Source organism: Mesoplodon densirostris, chromosome 18 (genome assembly GCF_025265405.1).
Source record: "Mesoplodon densirostris isolate mMesDen1 chromosome 18, mMesDen1 primary haplotype, whole genome shotgun sequence".
In the NCBI taxonomy this organism is placed as follows: Eukaryota; Metazoa; Chordata; class Mammalia; order Artiodactyla; family Ziphiidae; genus Mesoplodon; species Mesoplodon densirostris.
The window spans coordinates 56,072,832-56,086,139 of record NC_082678.1 but is presented as its reverse complement, the minus strand read 5'-3'; the positions used below and the strand labels follow the sequence as shown (position 1 = coordinate 56,086,139).

At 43.5% G+C, this 13,308-nt stretch overlaps 1 protein-coding gene across 4 annotated transcripts in view; it reads right to left on the bottom strand.

The window, feature by feature from the left end:
- Positions 1-13,308, bottom strand: part of HEATR6 (HEAT repeat containing 6) — a 60,986-nt gene that overhangs the window by 19,453 nt on the left and 28,225 nt on the right. For all 4 annotated transcript variants that reach the window (XM_060081616.1, XM_060081615.1, XM_060081613.1 and 1 more), the window contains exons 12-19: positions 11,186-11,541; positions 10,167-10,289; positions 9,524-9,610; positions 6,145-6,279; positions 5,205-5,327; positions 4,333-4,457; positions 3,351-3,447; positions 280-484 (exon numbers count right to left, since the gene is read on the bottom strand). In XM_060081616.1, coding sequence (XP_059937599.1) covers positions 280-484; positions 3,351-3,447; positions 4,333-4,457; positions 5,205-5,327; positions 6,145-6,279; positions 9,524-9,610; positions 10,167-10,289; positions 11,186-11,541 — 1,251 coding nt within the window. The remainder of the gene's footprint in view (positions 1-279; positions 485-3,350; positions 3,448-4,332; positions 4,458-5,204; positions 5,328-6,144; positions 6,280-9,523; positions 9,611-10,166; positions 10,290-11,185; positions 11,542-13,308) is intronic.

Here is a 13,308-nt window from a genome sequence, read left to right as displayed (position 1 = left end):
CCAGGGAAGCCCCATATATCCTGTTTTAATTTGCTTAACATCAGAAGTATTTTCCCAGATTACCAAAATCTTTTTGTAAACATAATTTTAAGTGGCAACAAAGTATCTCTCTGAATATATATACCATGATTTATCTCACCTTTTCCCTAAACTGGGGTGTTCAGTATGTTTCCATTTTTTAAAGCATTATGAATAAAACTGTGGCTTTACTAACAATGCACACTGGTGTGTGCTGTCCAAAGAGGCCCTCCATCAGAGAGAAGAGGGAGACGTTCTTACCTAAGGGAAGAGCAGAATTTTTAAATACATTTCCCATTGCGTAACAAGCATTCCATCGGACTTTCATGGCAGCCTCAATTAGAACAGTAGAAATTAGGGCCTGGATAGCCTCCTCAATGATTTCAGCAAATCTGGGTTTTTCTATATGAGACGGTTGCAGAAAGTGAAGCAAATTTCCAAGGGCCCGGACTGCATTGCTTTTTACCTAGAATCAAACGTAAAACATGCTAAAGACTTGTGTCAGAAAGTATAATTTCCACTTAAAAAACCCAGGAGGCCCAAGACATCTTAAAGCAAGAGAGATAATGAAAAATGCAGCCTGTAAAGGTGCAAGTTCTTAGAACTCGGCAAGGTCTTGTGTGGTTAACGTCCTGAGCCATCAGAGAGGTGAGGTTCTGCAGAGCTCCTCGCCCTGATTTTTTTAATGTTAGACTGGACTTCAGAGAGGTCCATTTTCCTTGTTGTACAGAGATGGTGTGTAAGGCCCAGGGACAACAGGACACTGGTGGTTTGCAGCAAGGCTTGGAGAAAAAGCTAGGTTTCATAATTCCAGTCAATACTTTTCTGCTAGATAAGTCTCAACCTTTGCAGCATACTAGAATCATCTGGGAAGCTTTCCTTTTTAAAAACCAATTCTGACTAAATTAGCCTGATGTAGGGCTCCCCAGAACCACTGTACTAAATTAAGCACTTGCTATCAGTGAGGTGCTATGCTAGGTGCTATTAAAAAAAGGCAACTTGTCAATGGAACAGGATAGAAAGCCCAGAGATAAACCCACGCACATATGGTCACCTTATCTTTGAAAAAGGAGGCAAGAATATACAATGGAGAAAAGACAGCCTCTTCAATAAGTGGTGCTGGGAAAACTGAACAGCGACATGTAAAAGAATGAAATTAGAACACTCCCTAACACCATACACAAAAATAAACTCAAAATGGATTAAAGACCTAAATGTAAGGCCAGACACTATCAAACTCTTAGAGGAAAACATAGGCAGAACACCTCTGTGACATAAATCACAGCAAGATCCTTTATGACCCACCTCCTAGAGTAATGGAAATAAAAACAAAGATAAACAAATGGGACCTAATGAAACTTAAAAGCTTTTGCACAGCAAAGGAAACCATAAAAAAGACAAAAAGACAACCCTCAGAATGGGAGAAAATATTTGCAAACGAAGCAACTGACAAAGGATTAATCTCCAAAATTTAACAAGCAGCTCATGCAGCTCAATATTAAAAAAAACAAACAACCCAATCCAAAAATGGGCAGAAGACCTAAACAGACATTTCTCCAAAGAAGATATACAGATTACCAACAAACACATGAAAGGATGCTCAGCATCACTAATCATTAGATAAATGCAAGTCAAAACTACAATGAGATATCACCTCACACCAGTCAGAATGTCCATCATCAAAAAATCTACAAACAATAAATGTTGGAGAGGGTGTGGAGAAAAGGGAACCTTCTTGCACTGTTGGTGTGAATGTGAATTGATACAGCCACTATGGAGAACAGTATGGAGGTTCCTTAAAAAACTAAAAACAGAACTACCATATGACCCAGCAATCCCACTACTGGGCATATACCCTGAGAAAACCATAATTCAAAAAGACTCATGTACCACAATGTTCATTGCAGCACTATTTACAATAGCCAGGACATGGAAGCAACCTAAGTGTCCATGGACAGATGAATGGATAAAGAAGGTGTGGCACATATATACAATGGAATATTACTCAGCCATAAAAAGAAATGAAATTGAGTTATTTGCAGTGAGGTGGATGGACCCAGAGACTGTCATACAGAGTGAAGTAAGTCAGAAAGAGAAAAACAAATACTATATGCTAACACATATACATGGAATCTAAAAAAAAAGGTTCTGAAGAACCTATGGGCAGGACAGGAATAAAGATGCAGATGTAGAGAATGGACTTGAGGACATGGGGAGGGGGAAGGGTAAGCTGGGACGAAGTGAGAGAGTGGCATGGACATATATACACTACCAAATGTAAAACAGATAGCTAGTGGGAAGCAGCCGCATATCACAGGGAGATCAGCTTGGTGCTTTGTGCCCACCTAGAGGGATGGGATAGGGAGGGTGGGAGGGAGACGCAAGAGCGAGGAGAAATGGGGATAAGTGTACATGTATAGCTGATTCACTTTGTTATACAGCAGAAATTAGCACACCACTGTAAAGCAATTATAGTCCAATAAAGATGTTAAGAAAAAAAAAAGGCATCTTGGAATCCAATGAGGTATATGTAACGACTTCCATGTTACAGAAGAAATTCACCTTCTAGAAGTTAAATAATGCACCAAAGGTCATTCAGCTAGTCACTGGCAAGCCAGGATTTGAACCATGTCTGCCTGACCCTAAAGCTTAGGTCTACATTTTTTAAACTTAATAGTGTAACAGGGAATGTTCAAAGCCAAGCTGCTCATCTTTCTGACTTGTCTATTCTACTTAAAGATTTTTGGAAAAAAACAGCTACATGGACATATCATGGAGTAGTCTTACAAATGGCACTGACGGGTTGCCCTGCTGACGCAGTGGTTAAGAATCCGCCTGCCAATGCAGGGGACACAGGTTCGAGCCCTAGTCCGAGAAGATTCCCACATGCCGTGGAGCAACTAAGCCCGTGTGCCACAACTACTGAGCCTGCGTTCTGGAGCCCAAGAGCCACAACTACTGAAGCCCGTGCGCCTAGAGCCCGTGCTCTGCAACAAGAGAAGCCACGACAATGAGAAGCCTGTGCACCACAAGAAAGAGTAGCCCCCGCTCACCGCAACTAGAGAAAGCCCGCGCACAGCAACAAGCACCCAACGCAGCCAAAAATAAATAAGTAAAATAAATAAATAAAATAAATAAATTAAAAAGTAAAATAAAATAAATGGCACTGATATTTTTCATGAGACAGGAAGGACACTGTACAAGTGTGGCGTATACACTACATACCCTGAGTACACCCTCAATCTCCTTTGAACAGGGATAAATTTGGTGGGATAAAACTATAATACACTAAGTATCTAACTGGAAAATATGAGGTTTTGCTGTCAGTCTACCTTGTCTTTATCCTTGGATGCCTCTATAGCTGATCGCAGCATCTTCAAGAGCAGGAGGCCAGAGAACTCTTCCTGGAAACTTGGGTCTGGTGTTTCCCTGTCCCACCCAAAGCAGGCAAAACATGTTAAAAGGTAAAGCCCAGTTAAATATAGACATGTACAAATTATATTCACTCAGTATAACTATAAAAACAGCTCCACAAATCTGTTCAGATCATACCAAGAACTTACAGTTTATACCTTTTGACCTAGTAGGTCCACATTCTTTTGGATGTAACCAAAAAGAATATCTCAAAATGGGGAGGTTTCATGCACAAAAATGTTCAATGCATACAAAAGCCTAAAATAACATGAATGTTCACTTACAGGGTAATGGTGAAATAATCATCACATAGTGATGACTGTGTAATAATAAATACCAATTTATAAAAAGTCAGTAGAAATCAGGAGAATGCTTATAAATGTTATACGTTAGAGATAAATGACAAAAAGCAAGATACTTGTGTATGAATAAAGCAGTCACCTCTGGGGAGGGAAACTAGGGGATTAAGGTAGGAGAAAGGCTTTATACTGCATACCCCTTTGTACTGTTTGAATTCTTTTTTTTTTTTTTTTCTTTTTGCGGTATGCGGGCCTCTCACTGTTGTGGCCTCTCCCGTTGCGGAGCACAGGCTCCGGATGCGCAGGCCCAGCGGCCATGGCTCACGGGACCAGCCGCTCCGCGGCATATGGGATCCTCCCAGACCGGGGCACGAACCCGTATCCCCTGCATCGGCAGGCGGACTCTTAACCACTGCGCCACCAGGGAGGCCCTGAATTCTTTTTTTAACCTGTGAATATATTACTTAAAAAAATACAAACATAATATTTAAAAAGTAGGGCAACCATTACTAAGGTTTTGGTTTTATAATAGGGCTCAAAGATATCCTCCTGGGACCTTAGGCTTGGAAGTCACCCAGGAGAAATGAGCTGAGTCACCTACATGTTGACAATCAGAGTGTCTGTCAGGTTGCCTAGAGACCAGGCTGCTTTGGCCCGGACATTAAGAGACTTGTCTTGAAGTGACATCAATATTGCATTTGCTGTGTCTGCAACAAATATGACATCCTGTAAGATAAACAAAACAAAACACTGCAGTCACTTTAGGAGTTCACACTGCTACCTTGAAAATTCTCAAATTTATTTGCAGATAAAGCTGTAAGCCTTTACCACAAATCTCTATTTGGAAATCAAAATTCATTTACTCAATCTATTTACTCTTCTTCTTATATATTACAATTTGGACACTCACTAAAATCCCAGGGGAAGGTCTCCCACGATTCTGGTATGTGCCATGCACACCCAAGGAGCCTACAGATTTTGCTCTTGTGAACATCTTATAACCTGGCCTGCGACAACTGTCTATGAATTCTGAGCTTGGCTTGATTTCCACCTCAGGAAGAGATATGGACAATGAAACACATTTCCGAAACACATTTCCAAAACACATCCTGTTCACTTGCACACTTCTCAGAGAGATAAAGGTCACAAGTACGAGTGAAGGAGAAATTTATTTCCTTCTTAGTGAAAACTCTATTAGCTTTCTAAATTATTAGTATTGTATGGTAATGTCCCATTTCATTTTTTCCAGTTATCCATTGATTTAAATATTTACTGCTCTAGGGTCCTGGCCAGTGCGCAAAATAGTTAAAAACAAATGAACTACAGGCAGTAGCATATTTTAGTAGCAATTAAGGAAACCAGATTACAAAGCAATTTCCTTTACTGTCCAACTCAGGAGCTCTACATCCACCAAAGAGAGTAAGAAAATGGACTGCAAAGAGGCGCAGTGGAGCTACACGGGCTCACTCTGACCTGTCTGAGACAAGGAAAAAGCACGTAGACCCCAAGGGCCCGAGAGGTCGCAGCTTTCACTAAACGGTTCTTGCTGTCGTTCAGCCCCAGCAGCATGGTGATGCACAGGATCTGCCTGTCACTCTGCAATGAGAAAGGTTGGCCAAGGAAAAGTGCGAATGAAACAGCCATGAGCCGATGCCTTCCACAAGTGACTGTGACACACCTATGTTGAATCCACATTCAGGAGTTGACCACAACTGAGCCCTTGAGGCCAACTTGGCAGAGAACAAAGGTTCAACTCAGATCCAATTATCATCTGAGTACCCACTCGGGGCAGGGGTACACACAGCATCGTGATTACATTTAACCTCTACCATCGTGAGTCAGGTCATTTTATTCTCCTACTTTAGTCAAGCTGCCTTCCTTACAAAAACTAATTTACATAAATAAGAATGGATGCAAATGCCATTAAGGATTAAAGGAAGTAGCAGTCTGACCACTATGTGTGTTGGGCACCAAGCTATGCATTTTCACATGCTTCATATTACTACTCACGTCATTTACATTTTATAGGTGATAAAACTAACTTTTAGAGAAGTTAAGATAACCAAAGAGCTAGAAGTTAGAAGAGCTGAGATTTAAACCAGTTAGGATTTGAATCCAAAGAGCTAGGATTTTCTAACTTTTGGATTTGAAATCTGTCTGAAATCTGACTTCAAAGCCTCTGCTTTCACTTCTCTCTCCCTGCCTTCTAAGCACAGGGAGTAAAAGCTCCTCTGAGACATTAAGATTTCAGTGCTGCTCCCCACTGCCCTCACCCTACACTCAAATAGAACATGCACCTTTTCCTCAGAGATAATGCTGAATACTGGTTCAAAATGAAAAGCAGTTAAAATCAAACTCAAGCTCTCGTGCTCAGAGTCACAAATTAAAGATGATAAAACACCCCTAAGGTTACCAGCAGATTGCTGAAGGCTTCCGGCAAGATGGAAGACAGGGCATCACAGGCGCTCGCCTGCAGAGTCGGATGCTCTGAATTCTGCAGGGCTCTGGGTAAAGGACCGTTCAGCATCACAGTCCAGAACATCACCACCTGGAACAGAGGCACAGTTACAACTGCAGCCCAGGAGACAACAGTGCAACCAGTTCGATGCTAAGACTACCACTAGCAACCACAGGGATGGAAAGTTTCTCCTTAACGTAGTAGCTTTACTATAAATACTTTTACTAGTACTTCTTCCACAGCAATGAAAGGAACTTTAGAAAACAACTCATTAAATGCTTCCATTTCATTCATTAGGAAACTACAGTCTGGTACAGTCAGGCAGCAGGAGTGATGATAATAATGGGGAGGAAGATGAAGATGAGGATAGCAGTAACAGCAGCAGCAGCTGTTTTTCAGAGAGCTTCCCAGATGCCAGGCATTGTTCTAAGTGTTTTACACATATCTACTCATTTTAATCTTCAGCCCAACTAAATGAAGAATATATCCTTATCTCCATTTTCACACCAGGAAACTGAGGCAGAGAGAGAGAACGTAACTTGCTAGTGGGCAGCAGAGCTGGTCGAGAATCAGATCAAATGACACCCAGCCAGGGCTCTTTCAAACCTCGAGGGCACAAGGGTCGGGAGTCCCAGAGCAGCCCAGAGGCCATGTGCCCGAGTGCAAGGAGCACGGGATCCAGAGCAGGAGCTGGGGTGGAGTTAGCCCTTCAGCTTCTGCTTCCTGTCTCCGCAGCCTCAGGCAAGTCACTGAACCGGTCTAAGCTTTGGTTCCTCTTCAGTAAAACAGGACAAAGAGATCTACTTGGAAGAGTTTGTGTGATAATAAAATGTAAGACTGTGTAAAGTCCCTAGCACAGTGCCGGGTTTACAGTGGAGATTCTTAAATTGAACAACAGGCTCTGTTGTCAGCACTTTGAAGAATTTTCTCACTTCAATGCCCCTCAAGGTAGGCCTCTGCAGAGTATCTTTAACAGCCTCCTTCCCATGCTTTATAAAAACCCTGGGATTTCATGCCCCACGTGCAAATCTGTCTGGGGATTTGGTGTCTCCATTTCCTGCCTCGTGGACTTAGTCCTCAGTTTTGCCATGCACTCACACACCAATTCTTTCACCCCACAATCCTAGCTCCTGGACACCCAATCTGGGTCCTCCTGCCCCAAACCAGAAGAATGTGGACAGGTGTGGTGGCCAGCCTCCAAGATGGCCCACAATGATTCTCACCTCCTCATGTTCAGGAGGCCATCCCCTCCCACACTGACTAAGGCTGACCTGTGTAACTAATGGGGTATTGTGGGAATGACAGTGCAGAACTTCTGAAACTAGGTTATAAAAATCCTACAGCTCTGTTTTGCTCACTCTCGATTCATTTGCTATAAGGGAGGCCAGCTGCCTTGTCAGGAGCACACTTGAGCAGCCCTCTGGAGAGGTCCTCATGGGAAGGAACTCAGTGAGATCTGCCATCAGCCAGCACTAACTTGCAAGGTATGTGAGTGACCGGGCCACCTCGGAAGGAGCTCCTCCAACCCCCGTCAAATTCGGCTGTGACTGCAGTCCCTGCCAGCACCCTGGCCGCAGCCTCATGAGACCTGAGCCAGAACCATCAGGTAAGCTGCCCTCAATTCCTGGTCCACAGAAACTATGTGAGAGAATAAATGTAGGATATGGTTTTAAGCTGCAAAGTGTTTAGGATAATTTATCACTCAACAGATCAGTAATACAGAAAGTATATCTCTTTTTTACATATGAAACAACACTTCAGTACGAACAGTTAAGAGCCTTGCTCAGGGCTTCCCTGGTGGCACAGTGGTTAAGAATCCGCCTGCTAACGCAGGAGACACGGGTTCGAGCCCTGGTCTGGGAGGATCCCACATGCCGCGGAACAACTAAGTCCGTGCGCCACAACTACCGAGCCTGTGCTCTAGAGGCTGCGAGCCACGATTACTGAACCTGCGGGCCTAGAGCCCGTGCTCTGCAACAAGAGAAGCCACTGCTATGAGAAGCCTGTGCACCACAATAAAGAGTAGCCCCTGCTCAGCGCAACTAGAGAAAGCCTGTGTGCAGCAACAAAGACCCGACGCAGCCAAAAATAAAAATAAATAAATTTATTAAAAAAAAAAGAAAAAAAAAGTCTTGCTCAAAGTCACTTGGAACAAGGGGAGAAGTCTGGATTAAAGCCAGGTCTGTCTGATGGCAAAGCACAACTCAACTCCCTGCAAACAGTAACATTTCAGTTTTAGTGGCAGTCTAGGGAAGGGACTAGAGCTAGACATTCTTTTTTTGAAATTTATTTATTTTTGGCTGCATTGGGTCTTCATTGCTGCACACGGGCTTTCTCTAGTTGTGGCGAGTGGGGGCGTCTCGTGGTGGCTTCTCTTGTTGCGGAGCACGGGCTCTAGGCGCGTGGGCTTCAGTAGTTGTGGTGCACGGGCTCAGCAGTAGTGGCTCACGGGCTCTAGAGTGCAGGCTCAGTAGTTGTGGCGCATGGGCTTAGTTGTTCCGCAGCATGTGGGATCTTCCCGGACCAAGGCTCGAACCTGTGTCCCCTGCATTGGCAGGAAGATTCTTAACCACTGTGCCACCAGGGAAGCCCAAGCTAGACATTCTTAATTCTAGCATTCCATCTAGGGTGATGGAAATTGTGAAGAGAAAAAGAATAGGCAGGATGAGGGCAGAGGGAGGAAACATCCCTAATGTTGAGCTGATTTGGTTTTTGGCACTAAGTAGAAGGGTTTTTTTATCGGCTCACATGTTCCTCCTCCAAAGAATGACTGGCACAATGTGGGGCAACACACACAAGCTCAGACCACAGAAATGAACGGGAATAAGGGGGAGGGGCCTGGCAGGGAGGGGCTAAGGGAATTAAGACTCACTGAGCATCTACTATTTGCCAGAGTCTTCACATCTCATTCAATCTTCCACAAGTCCAATGAGTTAAGGACTTTTACTCCTCTTTACAACAAAGAAACTACGCTCAGAGTCACATATTCATTAAGTGGTTTAATCCCATGCCTTCTGATTCCAAATCTTGGGCTCTTCCCACCATTCTAGTCTGTCTCTTGGGCACACTGTGCAACCAAAGTAGGTTTTGTGGGGAAAAAACCCCCCAAAAAACTGGTTCTTCCATTGCTGGCTGTATGTTACACATAATCTTACCACACACTAAATTGCAAATAAACTGAAATGCAAATAAAACCTATTCATCCTAGACTATAAACCATAATTTCTGATATTGGAAGAAACCATACTCTCTATGTCACTTTATCACTGAGCCTCAAAATAAAACTGACTGAAGCACTAAGAAAAGAGAAAACCATGAATATACATTTACTTACCAAGGTGAGTGGCACTCTCTGATCAGGTGCTATGGAAGAATCTGGTTTATACTGTTGTATTAAGCCTGTACCCAGTTCTTCCAGAAGCTGCCAAGATAAAAGAAATAGATTATCAGAGATGAATATTAGAACCATGGAGGTAAAAAGCCACTTCAGTTTGGAGATTACCTCAAATCAAGGGGAAAAGTAATTTCCAACTGATTTTCTTTCTTTTCTCAGTAACTGCTATCTTAGAGGCATTCTTTCCAGGAGCAAAATCACCAAGTATATATTGTTCATTTATTACCAAATCAATTCTTTGGGTTTACATGTAGAGCTGAAAATAGAGGAATGTATTGATATCCCTTCCCTACCTGAAACCTCCTAAAGAAACTCAGAATTGATGGACATGCAGCAGAGGGAAGAACATAAAAGGAAGAGAAGAAAAAAGCACACAGCTTTTTTTTTCTTCTTTAAAATCGGGGTATAGCTGCTGTACAATGTTGTGTCAGTTTCCACTGTACAACGAAGCAAATCATCTATATGTATCCATGTATCTCTTCTCTCCTGGTTACCCCTCCCACCCACCCCCATCCACCCATCTCGGTCACCACAGAGCACCAAGCTGTGCTCCCTGAAGCACAGGGCTTTTAATGAAAATTACCTTTGCTCCATGAAGCTGGACAGACGGATCTGCCTCCCCCAGGCACTTGCAAATCACCTCTCCAAGCTCCATCAAGTAGACCTGAGTCATTGAAAAGTAGCCCCTTGCCAGATGAGCCAACACCTGAAAAGAAAACCGGGGATTAACCCCAAGACCCGAATGCAGGACTGCAATATCCAGAAGTGTTTCAATATTTCAGAAATCACTCACACTCAAAAAGGGGCTGAAATCTGATGTTAATGAAATGAAGAACCACCATAATCTTCAATTAAGTATATCATAAAATAGTATGGTGCTTTATAATTTACAAAATGTGTTTCATTTAGATCATCAATATTATCACACTTAAGCCTGGGAACAGTTTATCTACTGGTAGGCATTTATTGAGTATTTCAGCTGAAGAAACTAAGACTGAAAAAGTTAAAGGTTAAAGAGGTTAAAGGACATGTTCAATATTAACCAGATAATTAGCAGACCCTAGGACCAAAAAACAAATACTTTAATCTAGGGTGTACAGAAAAAACAAATACTTTAATATTTTTAAAATATTACAGAAAAACAAATACTTTAATCTAGGGTGGTTTTCTTCCTCTGAAGGAGCAACTACTTTGTTGGCTCTAAGCAGATATAATACCAAAGAGAAGTTTATAGAAAATTAAACATTTATTTAACTTTCAGATGCAGAAATCAAAGATTAACTCTACAACTGCTTTCAGAATTATTATATAATCTTATACTGACCTGCCATATAATACCTGAGGTGACTAAAATAGCTTGCAACAAAAGGGGACGAATGTGATGCTTTACAACCAATCCCCCCCCCACCTACTCCCCCCAAACAAAACAACAAACAAAGCATTCACACCTGAAGTGTGAATTCACACACAACTCCCGCCAACACCAATGACACACGGCTTGGTTTGACCTTCTTTTCACAGGCCTACTCCTCAGGAAGTAATCACCCCATGAAGAAAGAATGATGACTTCCATTTCAGAGAGGAGGAAATGAAACCTCCTACCTGTAAGGCCTCCAGTCGCAAGGGGAATGGCTCATAGGTGCTTCCTCCTGTGGAGCCAGCATCGCTACCTGAACAGGCATCTTCCTTGGGCAGAACAACAATGGAAATGCAGAGTCGGATGAGCCAGCAGGGCTCTGAAGACGCCTTTGGTGAGCTAAGTGCGGCCTCTTCCAGAAAGGGTCCTGAAGGGGCTTTCTTCCACCAAGCAGGAGGACTGACGTGAGGAGTGGCTGCATTGCTATTGCTGAGTCCAGAAGAACAGGGCTGTTGTAAAAGTAGCTGGACTTCAGGTAGAGGTGCGTGAGTGGACACTATGGCCCCCAATAGTGTGAGACTGGACACACGAACATTAACATCTGTCAGAGGAATCAAAAAGAAACTATCACCACAGGAACGGTTACCATAAGGATCATAACTATCCCCGCAGGCAATTAAGAATTATGGCTTCTTTGTTTAACCTGAATCTAATTAAACCTCTAGACCTAACTTCCAGTTTATGGGACAGAAGTGTAAGTTAACACTGTAAAGAAAATACCCAACAAACTGAGAGTAGGGCTTCCCTGGTGGCGCAGTGGTTGAGAGTCCGCCTGCCGATGCAGGGGACATGGGTTCGTGCCCCGGTCCGGGAAGATCCCACATGCCGCGGAGCGGCTTGGCCCGTGAGCCATGGCTGCTGAGCCTGCGCGTCCAGAGCCTGTGCTCCGCAACGGGAGAGGCCACAACAGCGAGAGGCCCGCGTACCGCAAAAAAATAAAAAAATAAAAAACTGAGACTATACGACATACTATAAGACAATTGGCTTGGACCCTTCCAAAATCAGTGTCATAAAAGAAAGAAAAAGGGCCACAGACTACTAGAGTCAAAAAGACTAAAGTGAGGAGGCAGGACAAGATGGCACAGTAGGAAGATGCTGGGCTCTCTCCTCCCACGGACAGGAAAATTACAACTGCATAGACAGCAACTATCTCTGAGAATGACCTGAAAGACTAGCAGAGAAGATTTTCCATAACTAGAGATAAAAGGAAAAAAAAAGCCACATTGAGACAAGTAGGAGGGGCAGAGACACGGTCTGGCAGGGACCTACCAGTGCTGTGGACCACAGACAGGAGGGATTTCACAGCCTCAGAGGTCGGCTCTGAACCCCACATTGGGCTCCCCAGCCCAGGGGACATGCATCAGGAAGATGAACCCCCATAATGTCTGGCTTTGGAAACCAGAGGGCTGCAGAGAATCCACTCTAAAAGGCTGTGCACAAAAACTCACTCACTCCAGGTCCTGGCACACAGACAGCAGTTTGAAAAGTGCCTGATCATATGGGAAGGAGATTCATTGACTAATAGACTCATTGACTAATATTAAGGCGGGTCACCAAGAGGTACTGAGGAGCTGGCAAGTGCCACTTAAAAATTTTTTTTCTTTGTCTCCCTTTCTACCTAGGTGTCCAGGCACTGGCAGTCACCAGTTTTTTTTTTTTTTTTGGCTGCACCACACAGCTTGCAGGATCTCACTTCTCTGACCAAGGATCCAACCCAGGCCACAGCAGTGAAAGCACTGAGTCCTAACCACTGGACTGCCAAGGAATTCCCAGGTGGTCACCAGTTCTAACTCTCCCCATCTTATTTACTAGCATCACTCAACCCACCCTGGGTTCACCTGTGGATTCCACCCAGCTAGTGCTAATCTAATGCAGTCCCCAATTACAGCCAGCTGCACTGGGAACCAACCCCACCCCCTAGCACACCTGCAGAGAGCATGGTCCAGCCTCAACAAAAGGGCACATGAAACCCACACAGGAGACACTCCTGGAGCACCTAGCTCTGGTGACCAGGGGGGACCATACTACTGGGCCTCACAGGACACCTTCTATACTTAGCCACTCTATCAAGAACAGGAAATGTAGCTGATCTACCTAATACATAGAAACAAACAGAGGGTTAGGCAAAATGAGGAGACAAAGAAATATGTCCCAAATGAAAGAACAGGACTAAACCTCAGGAAAAGAACTAAATGCAATGGAGATAAGCAATCTTCCACATAAAGTGTTCAAACTAATGGTCATAAAAATGCTCTCTGAACTCAGGAGAAGAATGGAAGGACACAGCGAGAACTTCTACAAAGAGACA